Source organism: Alexandromys fortis, unplaced genomic scaffold (genome assembly GCF_014885135.2).
Source record: "Alexandromys fortis isolate MF-2015 unplaced genomic scaffold, M_Fortis_MF-2015_v1.1 scaffold_11, whole genome shotgun sequence".
Classification (NCBI taxonomy): Eukaryota; Metazoa; Chordata; class Mammalia; order Rodentia; family Cricetidae; genus Alexandromys; species Alexandromys fortis.
The window spans coordinates 327,823-344,129 of NW_026067912.1; the positions used below are offsets into that span (position 1 = coordinate 327,823).

The following is a 16,307-nucleotide window of genomic DNA, read 5'->3' on the forward strand; positions in this document are numbered from 1 at the left end:
AACCCATGGGCTTGTCTTAGGTGAGAAATAAATAAATCTTCATTATTTGAGACCACTGAGGTTTTCAACATCTGTCTCCGAAGTTATAACCTGGCTTCTTTTGAATGATGCATGTGTATGGATCCTCAATTTAGAAATAGTAATCACCTTCATCTCCTAAGGGTTGCTGAGGACTAAGGTTTGAGTCAATGCTTTAGTTACTGCTGCCTGATTCTGGAGCATATACACATGGTCAGTATGCCCAAGCACTCAGTGTATCCTGCTACAGTTAGTTGCTGAGGAAAGCAAAGATGAGGAGTTTCTGAAGGATCATGGGGATCAAGAAGCACCTTCTCACAGAAATAGAAATATGTGCTTTGGGGGAAGCCCTTAAGGATAAGTAGGTCTTGGTTGATTTGTCAGTAAGACTTAGACTCATCTGTTTTTGTTAGCCACTTCCCTTCACTTAGTCACTTCAGAATGGTATAGAGCAAAGAACACCTATCCATCCATTTCTCCTGACAGCTAGAAAAAATGGGGTACTTCGGATACAGTAACCTTTGCTTTCTAACTCACATTAAGCAACCTTATAAGTGAGCAGTCACAGTTCTGATCCATTGAAGTGCCAAAACTTACAGTGTTATTTCCTGTCTTTCTGTCAAAATCTCTTTCCCTCCGTTCCTCTCCCCCCCCCCCGAGGTTCTGATACACAAGCTTTATGTTAACTAGGAGATAGCAAGTACAGAAAGTAGAAAGTCCATAATCAGCCTGAGTGACCAAAGTAAGAAAGTCTACATGAAGTTGCAATGACCTAGCATATGGCTGATAGAACCCAAAGCTGTGACGGAGACCCAGAGTGTCATGTTGGTCGTCTCCTTCTGTGTTGTGTTCATCACCCATCATTGTGGACATCCCCATTTCTACTCCCCAGTAAAGGGCAGTCACTGCTTGTGCAGTTTGTCTTGATTCACAAATGTATCCTATGTAAAAACTCTATCTTGCCTCCCCTGAGAAATCCTTCCTGAATCTTGGTCTGTTATAGCCACAGAAAACTGCCAGCCTATGCTTTGAATAGTGCCGCACAAAGGGCAGGCAAACCCAGCGTCTATCACTGGCCTCCTCTTGAACATGCCAGCTCTCCCTGCCCAGGGCACATCTCAGAACAGGTATTCAGAAGTGACTGGGAGGTTCCCAAGGCACAGACTGCTGAGCCAATGTCTCTGGGAGCATTATTTCCAGGCTGCCACTCTTTTGCAAAGGACCTTGTTAAGGTTATATTTGCATTCTCTAAGATTCACCTACGTTGAGTGTACAAGTCAGTGATTTTCAGTCAGTTGGCCATTTTGAAGCTGTCTCCACGATCCAATTTTAGAGCATTTCCATCGCCTCAATATTATCCCTTGAATGCCTCTGCCGTCGGTTCCCATCCACACACTAAGCCTTGGGCAAAACTAATCTACTCTATGTCTCTCTAGATTTGCTTCTCATGACATTACATATAAACGAAGCCATACAGTACGTGGAATTTTATGTCTAGCTTCTTTTACTTGGCATAATGTTTTCGAGGTGTACTCATATTTTGGAATACGCCATTGTTTTATTCCTCCTTACTGCTAGCTAGCGTTCCATTGCAGGGATGGGAAATATTTTCCTTTTCTCCTTGTCAGTTGATAGACTGGTTTTTTTTTTTTTTTTTTTTTTTTTTTTTGGTGGTTTCTGCTTGTTCTCCAAATGATGCTTCAGCGAACATTTGTGAGTTATTGGTTGGGTATCAGTTTGAACTATCTTAGCAGATGCTTTACACTGTAATTCTTAGGCCATATTATATCTACATGTAAAAACCAATCTTTCTCAAAGTGCTCATGTGCTCATACCACTTTACGCTCTCCCTGGTACCACATTAGAGATTGTGTATCTCCATCTCCTTGCCATCATTCATGCTACTCGTGTGTGTGTGTGTGTGTGTGTGTGTGTGTGTGTGTGTGTGTTGGCTTTTGGAACTCCTGGAAGGGGTGATCCCATCTGTATGCTTTTGTGCCAGTTCACCTGGCAGTGTGCATACAGCAGGAGATTAACAGGCCGATGTAAGACATGATATTGAGCAGCTTTGTTTGGGAGATAGAATTAATATCAGGACCACAGTTTGTTCATTTGTGAAATGAAGCTAACAGTATGAACCACCATCCGTACACCGAGTAATAAAAAGGATTAATGAATATAATGTAGAGAACAAGCTTTGCACAATGCTTAGGGACCGGGTAGCTTTCATTGTTAGTGTTTCAATATTCCAATTAATGAGCAATTCCTGGGCATCCTTTTGTACAGCACACATCCCTGATTTTCTTGAAGTTAGGTATTTGGGGAAATGTGAATGGTATACTGGACTCAATTAGAACAGGAAATGATCCACAAGCGCTTTAGCTCAACCAATTTGACCTCTGGTGAGGGAAAAAGTAGATCTGCATGGCTGAAGATCTGAGGAGACAGGAGAGGAAGAAGACTTACGAGGAGATAAGATAGAGGATAAGAAGCCCTGAGTCAAGAAGTAGGGCACAGGGGCTCTGAGAGATAAGAGAGGTGAGCACCTCTGGCTTTGGGACAGCAGCTATGGAGAAGACAGCCTAGAGGAAGCCAAAGGATGGGAGAGGGGACACAAGGATAGGAAGGTTATTATTAGCTGAGGGAGGGACATCTGTAAACACTCAAAAATGGAAAAGATGAAGAGGCTAGAGCAAGAAGGGGATGTGAAGGCTTGGAGAAGGGACTGGGAGGGGTATAGGGAAGGAAAACTGTGGCCAGGTTGTATTAGATGAGAGACAAAAAAAGAAAACAAAAAAAAAAAAACAATATGAAGAGTGTTGCCTGTGTGGTTAAGAAGTCCCTTCTTAGCACCTGGGGTGGGCTGAAGCCAGCCACAGATCGAGAAAGCCATAGGACTGGTCCATGCCAATCACTCTGGGCAGACGGATGCCACTACAATGAACTGATGTAGGTTGCCCTTCTGCATATGTGTGGCTTTTGTTGGTTGTGAATAAAGCTGCTTTGGCCTATGTCAGGGCAGAATATAGCCAGGCTGGAAGAGATAAAGTAGGCAGAGACAGGGGGACCCTAAGTAGCTGCTGAAGGAGGCAGGCACCATGTAGCTGTCCAAGAAGCAAGAGGCAACAAACCACAAGCCTCATAGTAAAATATAAAGTAGTAGAAATGGGTTAACTTAAAATGTAAGGACTATATAGTGATATGCCTGAGACTTTGGCCAAACTGTGCTATAATTAATATAGTTTCTGTGTGATTATTTGGGTCTGGGCAATCAGGAACAAAAGATCAGTCTCCATCTACAAAGACCAGGAGAAACTTAAAAAGGGGAAGCTGAATATGTTGTGCACTGTGAGGAGAAGCAGAACTGAAGATGTTGATGGTGGTAAGAAACAGGCTGATATGGGAGTCCCAGGCTGCCACTTGGAGCCGTGTGATGTCTGGGCCTTTGCTCCAGCCAAGGGCTATGTCCCTACCATAGCTGGGGTCTGTGTTGATGTCCATGACCTAGGGTACCAACAAAGGCCATATGGATACCTGTGGTCTAAGCCGCCACCTGAGGCCATGTTGACATCTAAGGGCAAAACTGTCATCAGTACCATACATTAGTGGACCATGATGACAAATGTCCAGGCCCAAGCAACAGCCAAGGGCCATGTCTGTATCCATGGTCCCACTCCTTGCCAGCCACCTCAGCAAGAGAGTGCCCCCTCACACCCCAATAGCATAGGCAAGGAAGAGCTGGCCCCAACTTTCCATGGCCCTAGGAAAACTGCCCCACACCTCAGCTGCCACAATTAAAGAGCTGAGAGCTGGCCTGGCACCACACAAACGCAGGAGAGGTGGCCTGCTAGGGTGTGTGTGAAGGGACCCATCCTGCAGAACATTAGCTGCAGGATCTCCATGACTTTCTTTTTGATGGGGAGGCTACAAGGGTGAAGGCTCTACATAGAAGGACTTGGAAATGAATGGGATAGGGGCACATGATGTGAAATTCCCAAGGAATGAATAACAAGGTTTATATATTTTTGAAAAGTTCCATATCTTCCTCTGCTACTGCTGTTTTATTACATTTCAAAATCTGAAAACCTATCAAGACTGTTCAATGCATAGGTGTTAAAAGTGACCCTCTATAGGGAAAAGCACAGCCAGGAAATTCTAACACCCTAACATGTGGACCTAAGGAGCATCATGGAGAGAAGGCAGAAAAATTGCGAGAGTCAGAGTTTGGGATATCTAGGTGAAACCGTGTGGTCTGGGCACAATAGGACTCCCATACTGAACTTACAGCAGGTGCGCTTGCCTGCAAATGACCTACAGGAGACCAAGCCAACCAACATTGCTGCATGGATGGGGAGCCGCATAGAAGCACCCACCCCTTAGCTGCAGAGCTGTTCCCGGCAATGATTGTCAAGCAGGACAGGAAGAGTCCATTTTTATTAGGGCTGTGGACCCCGAGCAGGTGGACTAGATTTCAATGATGGTTTAACATCCGTGTACATGTGAGTACCTGGAATTATATGGGGTGAGTTATTCAAAAGAAAGGAAAGAATAAAGTAACAGAGGTAGGGTGGATATGAATTTGCTGAGTGGGTTGAAGATATCTGGGAGGAGTTGGAGGGTATTGGGGAGGAGTTGGAGGGTATCGGGGAGGAGTTGGAAGGTATGGGGAGGAGTTGGATGGTATTGGGAAGGAGTTGGAGGGTATCAGGGAGGAGTTGGAGGGCATCAGGGAGGAGTTGGAGGGTATCAGGGAGGAGTTGGAGGGTATCAGGGAGGAGTTGGAGGGTATCAGGGAGGAGTGGGAGAGAATGGGAGGTGACTGTGAACAAATACAATGCATACATGTATGAAATTCCCAAAGGATATTGTATTTAAAAGGTCTAATTCCCTAACAGTTCTTTCATTATTGACTTCCTCCCCTCAAGATGGACTTGTACCCTATGAATATAAAACCATTTATGTCTTCTAGAAAGAAAACCTAAGATTTCTTTTTTCATTGCTTAAACTTGTCAATAAGCAATATTGCACGCTGGGCCTCCCCATCCCGGTTGAGAAAGCATATTCTAACAATTTAGAAGCTGGTATGGGAGCAGACCCAACTTTAGCAGTTTTTTAACCCCACTCCAACCCAACCACTACATTTCCACACAAGATTATCATCTCTACATGGGTCGGCTGATAAATATGTTGGCTTTTTAAAATGTGTGACACTGATCACAATCATATGGGCTCCTCTTTGTCTGGATACTGAGGGGTGCTGGGTAGAGCAGTGGGCAACAGATCTCAGTCTTGTAATCAAAGGGCGAGCAGGTGCTAAGCTGTGATACTCCATGTATTCCATAAAACAAATGCATTTTCTATGAGTGGTATTTCCAACTTACGATCTCTTTCAACTAAACCCACGGAAAGTCACATCACTGTTCAGCTACAGAACATCTCCATTGAGCATGAATAAATTCTTTCACTTCAAAGCATTTGTTGAATGGGTACGTCTTCCCAGGCAAGATTTTAGAAACCGAATGTCTAGTGGTGAGGAAAATAGCCCAAAGCCTTATACCCCCATCAAGTCCACATTCTCATGCCGTCTTTGTATTGCCTAATATCATTTCCTGCTTGGTCCAAATCTAATTCCTGCCTACCATTAAAACTGCTTCAGGAAGAGATTGCCACGTGAGTGCTTACTAAAATAGCACTTGGCTTCACTTCAAGACTCAGATGTGCTGACAGCCTTAAAACCTGGCTGATGCTGACGCAGCAGGAAGAACACAGAAGCAAGGCAGTGCTGTTCCTTAAAACCACAGATCCCAGGCCTCAAGGCCAGCATTCAGATCCACTGCTCTTGGAACTTTCCAGATATCTTGATATCTGGCCAAACACTAGACCCTACCTCATATTGGTTTCAACTAAGAGAATTAGGGTCACGCTCATGTATGTGGTCCCTTGATGTTGAGTGTTCTCTGCCAACCTTGAGTAAGGGATTCACTCCAGTGAGAGCTCTTTGCCTCTCCTGATACTTAAACTGAAAATTTACCATTTGAACAGAGGAGAAATCAGCAGGTTGTTTAAAACACATATTTTATATATTTGGTAATAAATACCTCTTTATGTTTTATTAGGAGGAAAGTTAGGCTTCAGGTCTTCCCTGCAAATGCTATCTTAGTCCTACGCTCAACTGCCCATTATACTTAAAGATGCAATCATTTCAGAGGAATCTGGTGCAAGATATTGTTGATGAATCTCTGAGACAATCTCTGAAGGAGACACTCTAAAGGTAGAAGGACGTTTAGTTACCACCGGACTCTGCCATGTTTATGCAATCCGAAGCCAACCACCTCATATTATTTAATCAACTTACACCACTAAGTATTTTTTAAAAGACATAGAGAGCAGGAAGAAGACTAGAAAACTAAAGCATAGGACATATGAACCTATGAGGAACCACTAAGAAGAACTGGGAAGTTGGCAAGGTTGTGGTGTGTTTGTGGCCATGAGAGAGATAGAGATAAAAGCTAAACTACTACAGTCAGGGTGTAGTCTGTTGTTGGAACAGGTTTGTCTTTCTTGGGCTTTACTTATTTCTCTATCTTTGCTCTTCTTTGATTTCTTCTTTTTCCCTTTACTGCAAGTCCTTCCTGCTACTGCTGAGACACATACACATCCACCAGCCTGTGGCCTCTCTGACAGGATTTGAATGCCTCATCTGGGGCCATATTGGCAGAGCTGTGTCTATAAATGCCAGAAATAAGAATAACAGGAATATGGCCAGTAAATCAGCAATGTGGCTCTCTAAGATCGGTTCTCGCCCATAGGCTGGCACATGATTATAAAAAGGAATGGGAAAAAGTACCCATTGCCAATTTTGTCATTTAGCTCCATCCCAGAAATAGCAGGGCAGAATGTTTGAGACACACACCTGATGGCTCTGTCTGTAAAAAAAAAAAAAAAAAAAAAAAAACTGGTGTGGGAGTCTGAGATCTCACGTCTTCACGTCTTTGTGAAATAGGTTGGGGAGAGTATGTGATGTCCTTAAAGCAAGGAAGCAGCGACTGTGTGAGAGGCCCACCCGGAATTGACAGGCGCTTGCCAAGATTTCAGTTTTCAAGTGTTACTAGGAAACAGAGAGCAACGAAACCAAAGTGTGCACATAGTTTACAAATCTGCAAAACAAAAGATGACTTTTAAAATGGCGTGGAATGAAAGAACTAGAGAGGACACAGAGATGCTGAAGTCGACTATCATCGTGGGTAGGCGTCATGACAACACACACTAGTGTTCCAGTGACTGAAGCCCCAGCGTTTGTACTTTGCCAGGAGATGATGTTTCTAGGCTTTTCAGGGCTGGCAAAATTTCAGTTGTTTTTATTAGTCATAATGCCTGGTTGGGGATAGATTGGGGGTTCTGAAGCTGCTTTGTATGCACACTTCACTAAATCAAACCTGCAAGATAACTGGGAGAGACTGAGAGAGTTTCCGAAACATGTAGCTCTGGTTGGCCTGGAACTCAGTGTATAGCAGAAGATGACCTTGAACTCAAGGTCTTCCTACCTCCACTCAGTCTTCTGAATACCAATGAATAAAGAAGTTTACATTTCCCTGTAAAATGTAACTTAAGGCAAGTAAATCATGAAGGAAATGAAACTTTTCTCAATAGAATTTAATGGGAACAGGCTATTGTCTGTTTTAACTTCTAGTAAAATGGTGACTCCTAACAGAGACCAGCACCAGCTGATAACATCATAGCGAGAATGCTATGCACATATTGGTAGAAAAACAGTCCGGGTAGCAAACAGAAAAATTCCCCCATCCCAAAGGTAGCCACACCCTATGGCAAAGCTTGTTAAGTTGCTACTGTTCTTAGCTAAGGGGGGGGGGGGGTTAAAGTTGCAGGTAGAATTGTGTGAGCAGGTGAGCACAGAAGGCAGAAGGGCGAGGTTGCCCTAAATTAGCTGCATTGGTTGCTTGCCTCATTGCTACAACTGAAACACAAAACAGAAATAGCTCAAGGAATGCGGAGTTTACTTTGGCTCACAGATGAAAAGGCTAGCTGATGATGGCGGGGAAAGTCTTGGCAGCAGGAGGCTGAGGCAGCTTGTAACATTGTATCTGTATTAAAGAAGCACGGAGCATTGAATGCTGGGGGTGCAACTTGCTTTCTCCGTCTTCTGTAGTCCAAGATATCAGTCCATGGAACGGTCCCACCCACCGTTAAGGTGGATCTTCCTACCTCAATTAACCTAATTCGGATAACCTCCACACAGAGTTTCCAGGAGGCTGCCATACTGTAGGTAATATCCCGAGCAGCTTGTCACCCGCATAATTCTAGATCCTGTCCAGTTGACAGTATTAACATGATCCTAGGGAAGTCAGAAGCCTAAGGAAATCACAGAGCTTTGCTCTATGGTCAGAGTGCTTAGTGGTTTTTCAACTGGTCCCTGTTATCTTTGAAGGTGGAAAGAGGGCATGAACTGAGGACTGGGAGAAGCCTATAGAAGCTAGACAACAGAAAAAAGGCTCTCATTCAACTGTGTCAAAGGAACCAGCCCTTCCAGCACCTGGAATTTAGTCCCATGAGCCCTTAGGAAGAATTCAAACATTAAGTAATATTAGATACAAAATTTGTGTTGTTTAATATTAACGAGTTTATGGCTTGTGGTTCATTAAAACAATAGAAAACAAATACACCCCGTTTCCTAGATTTTGTTCTGGAGACAGTCATAGAAAATTCAATCAGAGACTGGTCAAGGCTCCTGATGTAACTGACAATTTACAGAAAACACAGCAGTCAGAGAAACCTATATGAGATGATAAGGCACAGGAAGAGAACGGACATTGTATTTTATCAAAATAAAAGAGAAATACAGAGAGGAGGAGGGGGATATGAGAAGGATGAAAATGAATAAATGCAGAAGCCTCAGTGTCTGGGAAAATATAGGTAAGTGATTCATTACAGAAATGCTGCCTGGAGGCTATAGGAAGCTACCTAGCATTTTCTATCAACCAATAACGGTAGAAAATGTCATTCAAATAAGCAAATTATTAGAGAGTAAAACATATTACCAGTGAAGTGTGGGCATTAATATGGGTATTTGTTGTTAACACAAGAATGATTGTTAGGGTTTGATATTTTATGTTTGATATTAAGGTATGGTTGTCAAGAGGCATTGCAATCATTTAAATGGTATTTGGGTTATTTTTTACCAAGAGGGAAGGAGAACAGAGGCGGGCATGATAGGGAACAAATTGATACATGTTGAAGGTGGGTGATAAGTGAGTAGATGATGCCAAAGATTTCTACCTTTGAATATGTTTTAGCATTAACACATCAAATACTCTTTAAAGTGCTAATCACTAATTAGAGTTCTCAAATGTCTGAGGATCCAAACAAATCATATGCAGATACAATTTGACCCCAAGCTGTTGGTATGAAATTTCTGCAAGGGATTTGGGAACTAGGGTATTTCATTTCCACTTAGAGAATCATCCTTTTCACCGCTCCTGCCTTTGCTCTGTGTAGCTTAGGGATGAGGGCCTCCTCTTTCAGTGCAAGTCAGTGGCTGAGGGGCACTTTCAGAATAGAATTTGCTTGGTATAAGTGAGCGAAAAGAATAATACGCATAATTGTATTGAACAATGCCTCCTGGTATTTTATGTTCGTTTGGATTCCCCTCATCTCACTCCTGCAAGTAATAAAAAGAAGAAGAAGGAAGGAAGGAAGAAGGCAATAACTGTTTCAATTTTTGATAGCCTGGGGTATTTTGAAATGTTAGCTCATCATATTTTCCCTGTTGTGTCTGTGTGTCTATTTCAGGATGGAATGGGGAACTTAAGAATCACAGAAAAGGGTCTGAAGCTAGAAGGAGACTCAGAATTCTTACAACCTCTCTACGCCAAAGAAATCCAGTCCCGACCAGTAAGTTTCTGATAAGAAAAGAAAGCAATTGATGTTCTGAAATCTAAATCTGGGGAAATGTACCTTGCTCGATGCTGAGATGGCACATGGGGATGGTGGTTAAATTGGCTTTTGACTTAAGACTTAGGTACAAACTAGCTGTGGTGCTGTAAACAAGGTTGTCACACCAAGTCCCTTACTTTTGTGGCAAAGATGGTAGTAGTCACTGTTAGCAGGATTCTAGATGATGCAATGAACTAGGAGATTAAAAAAAAAAAAAAAAGGAAAACCCCAGTACTAAACCTGTGCAGGGCAATATTACTATTATTTTTAATTGTCAAGAACATTGGTTTTCACTTACAATTTATTCTCGTTGTTGTTGTTGTTTCTTTTGCATTTTTGAGACAGGGTTTCTCTGTAGCTTTGGAGCCTGTTTTGGAACTAGCTCTTGTAGACCAGGCTGGCCTCGAACTCACAGAGATCCGCCTGCCTCTGCCTCCCGAGTGCTGGGATTAAAGGCATGCACCACCACCACCCGGCTCACTTACAATTTATATGTTGTTGACCTGCTGTCAACCCTCAGTTCATTATTAGCAACTGTGACCTAAAATTGTATTTAGTGACTAAATGCTAAGTCCTGTTGAGGTACAGGCTGTCTTTGCATGCACAATAGGTGTTTTATTTAATTTAAATGATGGTCATTGTGATAAAACCCTTTTGCTACCCCATTTTATAGATTAGTGAATTAAGACATTGATAAATAAAATGTCCAGAATAACTTTCAAAAAAATAGAAAAAAAGATTTCAATTCTGAAAATCTAATTCTAAAGCTTTATTGTTAACTAGTCTCTTGCATAAGACTTTCATTTTTCTTTCTTATAGTAAAACACATGACTCCTACCTGCCATACCTTCGTGAGTTCAGGTTATCAAGCTTGGTAGAACAACGATGTTCATTGTTGTTGGTTGGTTAGGGTTATGGTCTGAATGTGAACTGTCTCCTCACATAGAACAAAGTGGGCTGATGTTTCCTAGGGTAGATCTGGGTAGCACTTTCCCCTGCTCACTGTGTCTCTAGTCTGTCAGTCTCTATCAGTCATGGTGGTCCATATCACGTCATTCCAATCATTTGTATTATGTGCCCTTGATGTCCCTTGCCCTCTGCTCTTGGTTTACAGAATTGCAAGTGTACACAACTCGTTAAGGAGTCAATAAATTAGGTTTTACTTTACCCTTTAGAAAAGTAAAAAAGAATACTTATTTTTTAAAAAGATTTGGGCTTTAAAAAATAGTCACATTCATGACTATGTGAATGACTTTATGGCTTGCTTCTTATTTTTCTCTCCTATGCCTAAGTTCTCTGTAGCCATTCAGTTCTTGTGACCACACCTCAGCCTTTACTGATTATACAACAGACAAATACAATTGTATACATAGAGGCATACAGCCTTAATAATGTCCTGAGTTGTATTGTGACTTGACCATTACAAACAAGATATTATCACAGCCCTCTTGTTTTGCCATGCAGGTTTTTCTAAGATGACTTCAAATGAGTAAAACATACTATCAGCTTCAGAACTTCTATGTTATACGTTCATCCAAGACTTAAACTTATATGATAACCAAAGGTCAGGACCCAATGAGTCTGCACTTCACCTACCCCAGCACCTACCCATAATGATGACTACCCCTTCTGTTACCTTTTTTTCCCCTGCAGTTTCACATAGTTTGATTTCCTCCACATTGTTACAGCTGAGAAGCTTGTACTTTTAGGCCTCAGTTGTATTATATTCTATCATGTACACATGCACACATTTTCTTCATCCACTCATCTATTCGTGTGCGCTTAGACTGACTCCATGTCTTGGCTCTTGTGTAATGTTGGAATAAACGCAGGAGTACTGACAGCTCTTTGCCACGAAAATTGTTCTCATTGACCGTGTCTTTTCAGAGCTGATCACTGTGTCATATGAGAGTTCTTTTTGTTTTCTGAGTATGCACTGGTTCTAATCTCATAGGGACCAGCTACCAGCAGCATGTGAGAGTTTTGGTTTCTATACCTATTTGTCAGCACACACACCTTTCTTCTTCTTGCTAATGTCCCTCTAGCGGATGTGGGATGACATCTCAGTTTCCATTTGCATTTCTCCTCTCATTAGTAATATTTCTGAGAGCACTCTTAACAAGCCTGCCATCCTTTTGTTGTGTGTCTCTTTTGGAAAAAATGGCTACTCAGGTCCTTTGCCTTTCCTTAATCAAATTACTATCCTTGCTATTGAGTCCTATGCACTCTTTATATATGTTTACTTCAGTTCCTTGTTAGATGCTGCATGTTTTGCAGATGGAGAGGTTGGTTTCTCACTTTTGTGAGAAAATGCCTATGCCATACAGAATCATTTGTGTGTATTTGATGGAATTCTGTGTATTTGTTTATAGTTGCTTTTGATTTCTTCATTCTTGGTTCTTATAAAAAGTATCAAAACTCAAAGGCAAGAACAACTTCACCTTTTTTTCTGTTGGCTGTTTTATCAGCTTAGGTCTTATATTTAAGTCTTAGTCTTTTTTACTATGAATTTTGAGTATCATATATGATTGAGATTCCATCTTCCCTTGCTCGCCTTCCTTCTTCTCTATACCTCCAGATGTGAATGTGTATATCCAGTTTTCTTGGTACTGTTTATTAAAGGGACCATTCTCTCCCCATCATGACTCTTGGTTTCTGAAATAGAGAACAGTTGACTGTGTGGGAGTGGGGTTGTTTCTGGGCACTCTGTTCTGTGTGGCTGATGTGTGTTTGATTTCATTCTGGGGCCATTCTGTTTTATCTGCTGGAACTGTAGGTCCAAATTGCCATAAAAAACTATGAGACCTCCATCTTCCTCCTTTTCCATGTTGAGATTGTCTGCATGCACTCTGGCAGGTGGTAGCACTCTTGGAACTTCCGCTGGAGGCTGAAGCTGTGACTCTACCTCTAGCCATCTTCTCTCTGTCTCAAGAATGTGCGTCCCTTTTTTGTGTTCCTCCTTCTAACCTTGGGCAGATAATTTGGGATTGTGAATCTTTTATCTGAGGGGGAAGTATCAGAACTAAAGTGGGATGACAGACAGGAACACTGATCATTTGGTTGTAGTGAGCTATGCAGAAATCAAATGGAGGCTACAGTGGTGTCTCCCGAATAAGCCAAACAGCTTCGACTCCCGGCTGAACATATTGCACACAGACCAGTATTTTCCATGCCACTTGCATGGAACATGAGCATCTTGCTGTCTTTAATTAAGAAGTTAACTGGACCATGAAATATTGCCCGGGTAAATAAAAATGATTTGTGCTAAGTCAGAGTGGAGCATTAGACATCTTTGCCTTTCCTTGCTCACACATAAATCAGGGTAGTAGGCCTCGTGGAAGGGTCATCTATAAGCCCATCTGTACAGTGAAACCAGGCACCATTCCCCCATGTATCTGCTAACATGTCGTGATTTATTGTGGCCAATACGGCAAACCAGCTGCTTGCCTTTGTTTTAAACAGGGAACAAATTATGAATAGATAAACACTGACACTGGTGGGTTGGTTTACCTTGGAAACAGCTGAAAATATTCGAAGGCTTTTGGTTGCTGTAGCATTTAAAGGACTGGTAAGGCTTTTATTCTTCCCTTAGCAAGAGAAGTTGTGTTTGATCTTAAACCAAGTCACCAGGACTATGGAGGACTTTGCTCAGGTGTCAGTTATGTTTGCATTAGCCACGACTGTAGTAAAGGAAGGAGGCATAAGCTTGAAGTCTGGGACTGTCTAATTGTATGACTTGAGGGTTGTTGGCATTCAGGTTACCACATCCATCATTTTGGTCTCGTTGTTTTGAAGACGCTGGATCACTGAAAGTCATTTTTTAAAGCTAATCTCATATCATAAACATTCCTTTTTCATCTGGGTGTGAAGTATTTGACAAAGGTTTGGAGCTGCCTCACAAAAACTGAAAAAATTATTAGCTATAGATTATAAAATGGGACAAGGTTGGAAGGAGCCTAAAGTAGAATGGGAAGCAGGAATGGGCAGAGCTAATAGAACGCAAGGGAACTCAAAGCCAAAGCGTGACTGTGAATTAAGATCTTTCCCCATAGAAGAAGAAGTTCAGAATTTATTTAAAACCTCTTGGATAGGAAGGGAAGTTAATGGTGGCAAATTAGTGTTTTGGGTATGCTACTGATTCAAAGTTGGACAGTCACGTTCTCTTCATAATGTCCTATTGATGAGCAGTGAGCCTTTGAACAAGCTCCTTCGTGTCTCGGTTTCTTTGTCTTTTGGAAATCATCAGTGGTTTGCTATGGCTTATTGAAAGTCATAGACTTCATTAAGCAGTTTTCCCTTGGAAACCCAAACCCAAAGTGATGAGGGCCCAGCAGCCTGTTATACTACCTCTCTGACGCCCTTGTTACCAGGTGTAAGATACTTAGTAGGTTCCATGTACCTAGTTAGAAAGCATCTAGCCTCACTCCATTTCCAAGTCTGCTCCAACATCTTTCAGATAGAGGTTTTCCCAAGACACAGCATCCAAAACACAACTCTTGTCAGGTGCCTCTGTTTCCTTACATCACTCCGTACTATCTCTTACCAATTTATATAAATTTATGTAAACTTACAATTTCCTATGTGAGTCGCCTGCTCCAGCAAATCTCCTTAACAGCACAGACTTACAAATATGATACTAAGACTGTATATTTGTTATAATATAGTAACCATTTTACTGTAGACAGGTATCTTATGTCATTAGTCAACCTTAAACACACACATACACACGCATGCACACACGCAAACATGTGACCAGACTCTAAAGCACCACCTTCCTTAGTTCAGATCCTGGGTCTATCCATTTGCTAGGTATGTGAGCTTGCGCAAATGTCTTGACCTTTCCTGTGACTCACTTTGCTCCCCGAGAAAATGGGCACGTTGTAACTCTGCCTGCCAAACCTACTACAGCACTGTGAACGTGAATATATGGAGCTTCTAGAAAAGTCCCTTGAATACAAGTCAATAAGTTTGAATATGATATGTATATGTTGCTAGCATTTAAAAATATTATCATTATCTCTGTTTAACCTCTGAAGTTCTTAGACTCACACCTGTGACAGGGTAAGAAGCAATGAACGTTCTCTTAGGCCCACACTTCTCACTTAGAAACAGGACCAAGTGTCTCCTTTGCAAGAGTTTGTATGTGAATTAACTATATTGTCATGCACATGCTGAGAATTCATTCACATGGCAGGTGGAATGAGCTACAATGTAGGCTGATGGGAGACTGATACCTCGGTGGTTGAAAGAGAGAGATAAAAGTGTTGTAAAGGTGTTGAAGCCCATCACACTTTTCTACACTAAGAACGTACAGACATTTGGTCCATGTTGTCTATAAGCAAATGTAAACTCCTTAGAATGGAGACATACTTGGTCCAAGGATTAAACATTAGCACTTCCAGACCTTCAAACTGCTGAGCTCCTCAGCTCCATCAGCGGGCTTCCGCAATGTCACCAGGTCCCATTTGTGCCAATAGCCTGTGCTGATACAGTGCCTGGTACACACTTGGTGGAGGACTGCCACGTCTGTGCCGACAACAACGGCCCCGTGGTGCCGAGACGACTTCTTGATTACTTCTTACCATTTAAGATGTCAGAACTTAACATTTAAGAACTAGCAACAACAACAACAAAAAAAAAATGAATGCATGCCAGAGTCCACTGTGGTTTGATTGATGCCCTTTAAACGATAAAGGAACATCTAATTTCAATTCGGGGGCATCTCACAGCCAGCGGTGCCTGTGGAGCACCTGGGACGATAATGCAGAGAGGAGCTAGGTTTAAGGATGACTCATGTTTTGTTATACTCCTAAAAGCTTTGCTGTTCTTCACAATTAAATTGTTAGAAAAAAAAAAGTTTATTTTTTTCATAATGTTTCAATCAAAACAGACTCATCTTTCATCAAGGCTTGTAGCACCGGGTGCTTCATAATTGCTATGGTGTATCACACTCTTGGTCTCAATTTAAAAAACCTTGTTCCTTGTCAGAATCACAGATGATTGTTTGGAAGATGTCGTTTCAAAGGTGGAAGGGAACATGTCTTTGGCCTATGAAATGGTAAGCAAATCTGTGCTGCTCCGCCGGGTTGGGTGACCTCCGGAAGCAGCACAGTGTAACCTTTCGCTGCGGCGCACAGTCAATTATTACCGGCGATGTTTTAAACGGCGGCTGCCTAAAATTATGAGCGTGGGACTCCCCATCTCCACGAGGGATTCTGTTTTTTTTTTTTTTTTATCAGCATAGTTTCTGCCCCCAAGCAAATACTAAAATGGTCTTGTGAAGAAAATGAGGCTTTTAAGGCTAATAAATATGCCTCCCGTGCATCTGTTTTGGTTCG

The 16,307-nt window shown here is 42.0% G+C and overlaps 1 protein-coding gene across 1 annotated transcript in view; it reads left to right on the forward strand.

Moving 5' to 3' along the window:
- Positions 1 to 16,307, forward strand: part of Sgcd (sarcoglycan delta) — a 381,874-nt gene that overhangs the window by 156,954 nt on the left and 208,613 nt on the right. The window contains exon 3 of the mRNA XM_050138660.1: positions 9,826 to 9,927. Within this exon, the coding sequence (XP_049994617.1) occupies positions 9,826 to 9,927 (102 nt within the window). The remainder of the gene's footprint in view (positions 1 to 9,825; positions 9,928 to 16,307) is intronic.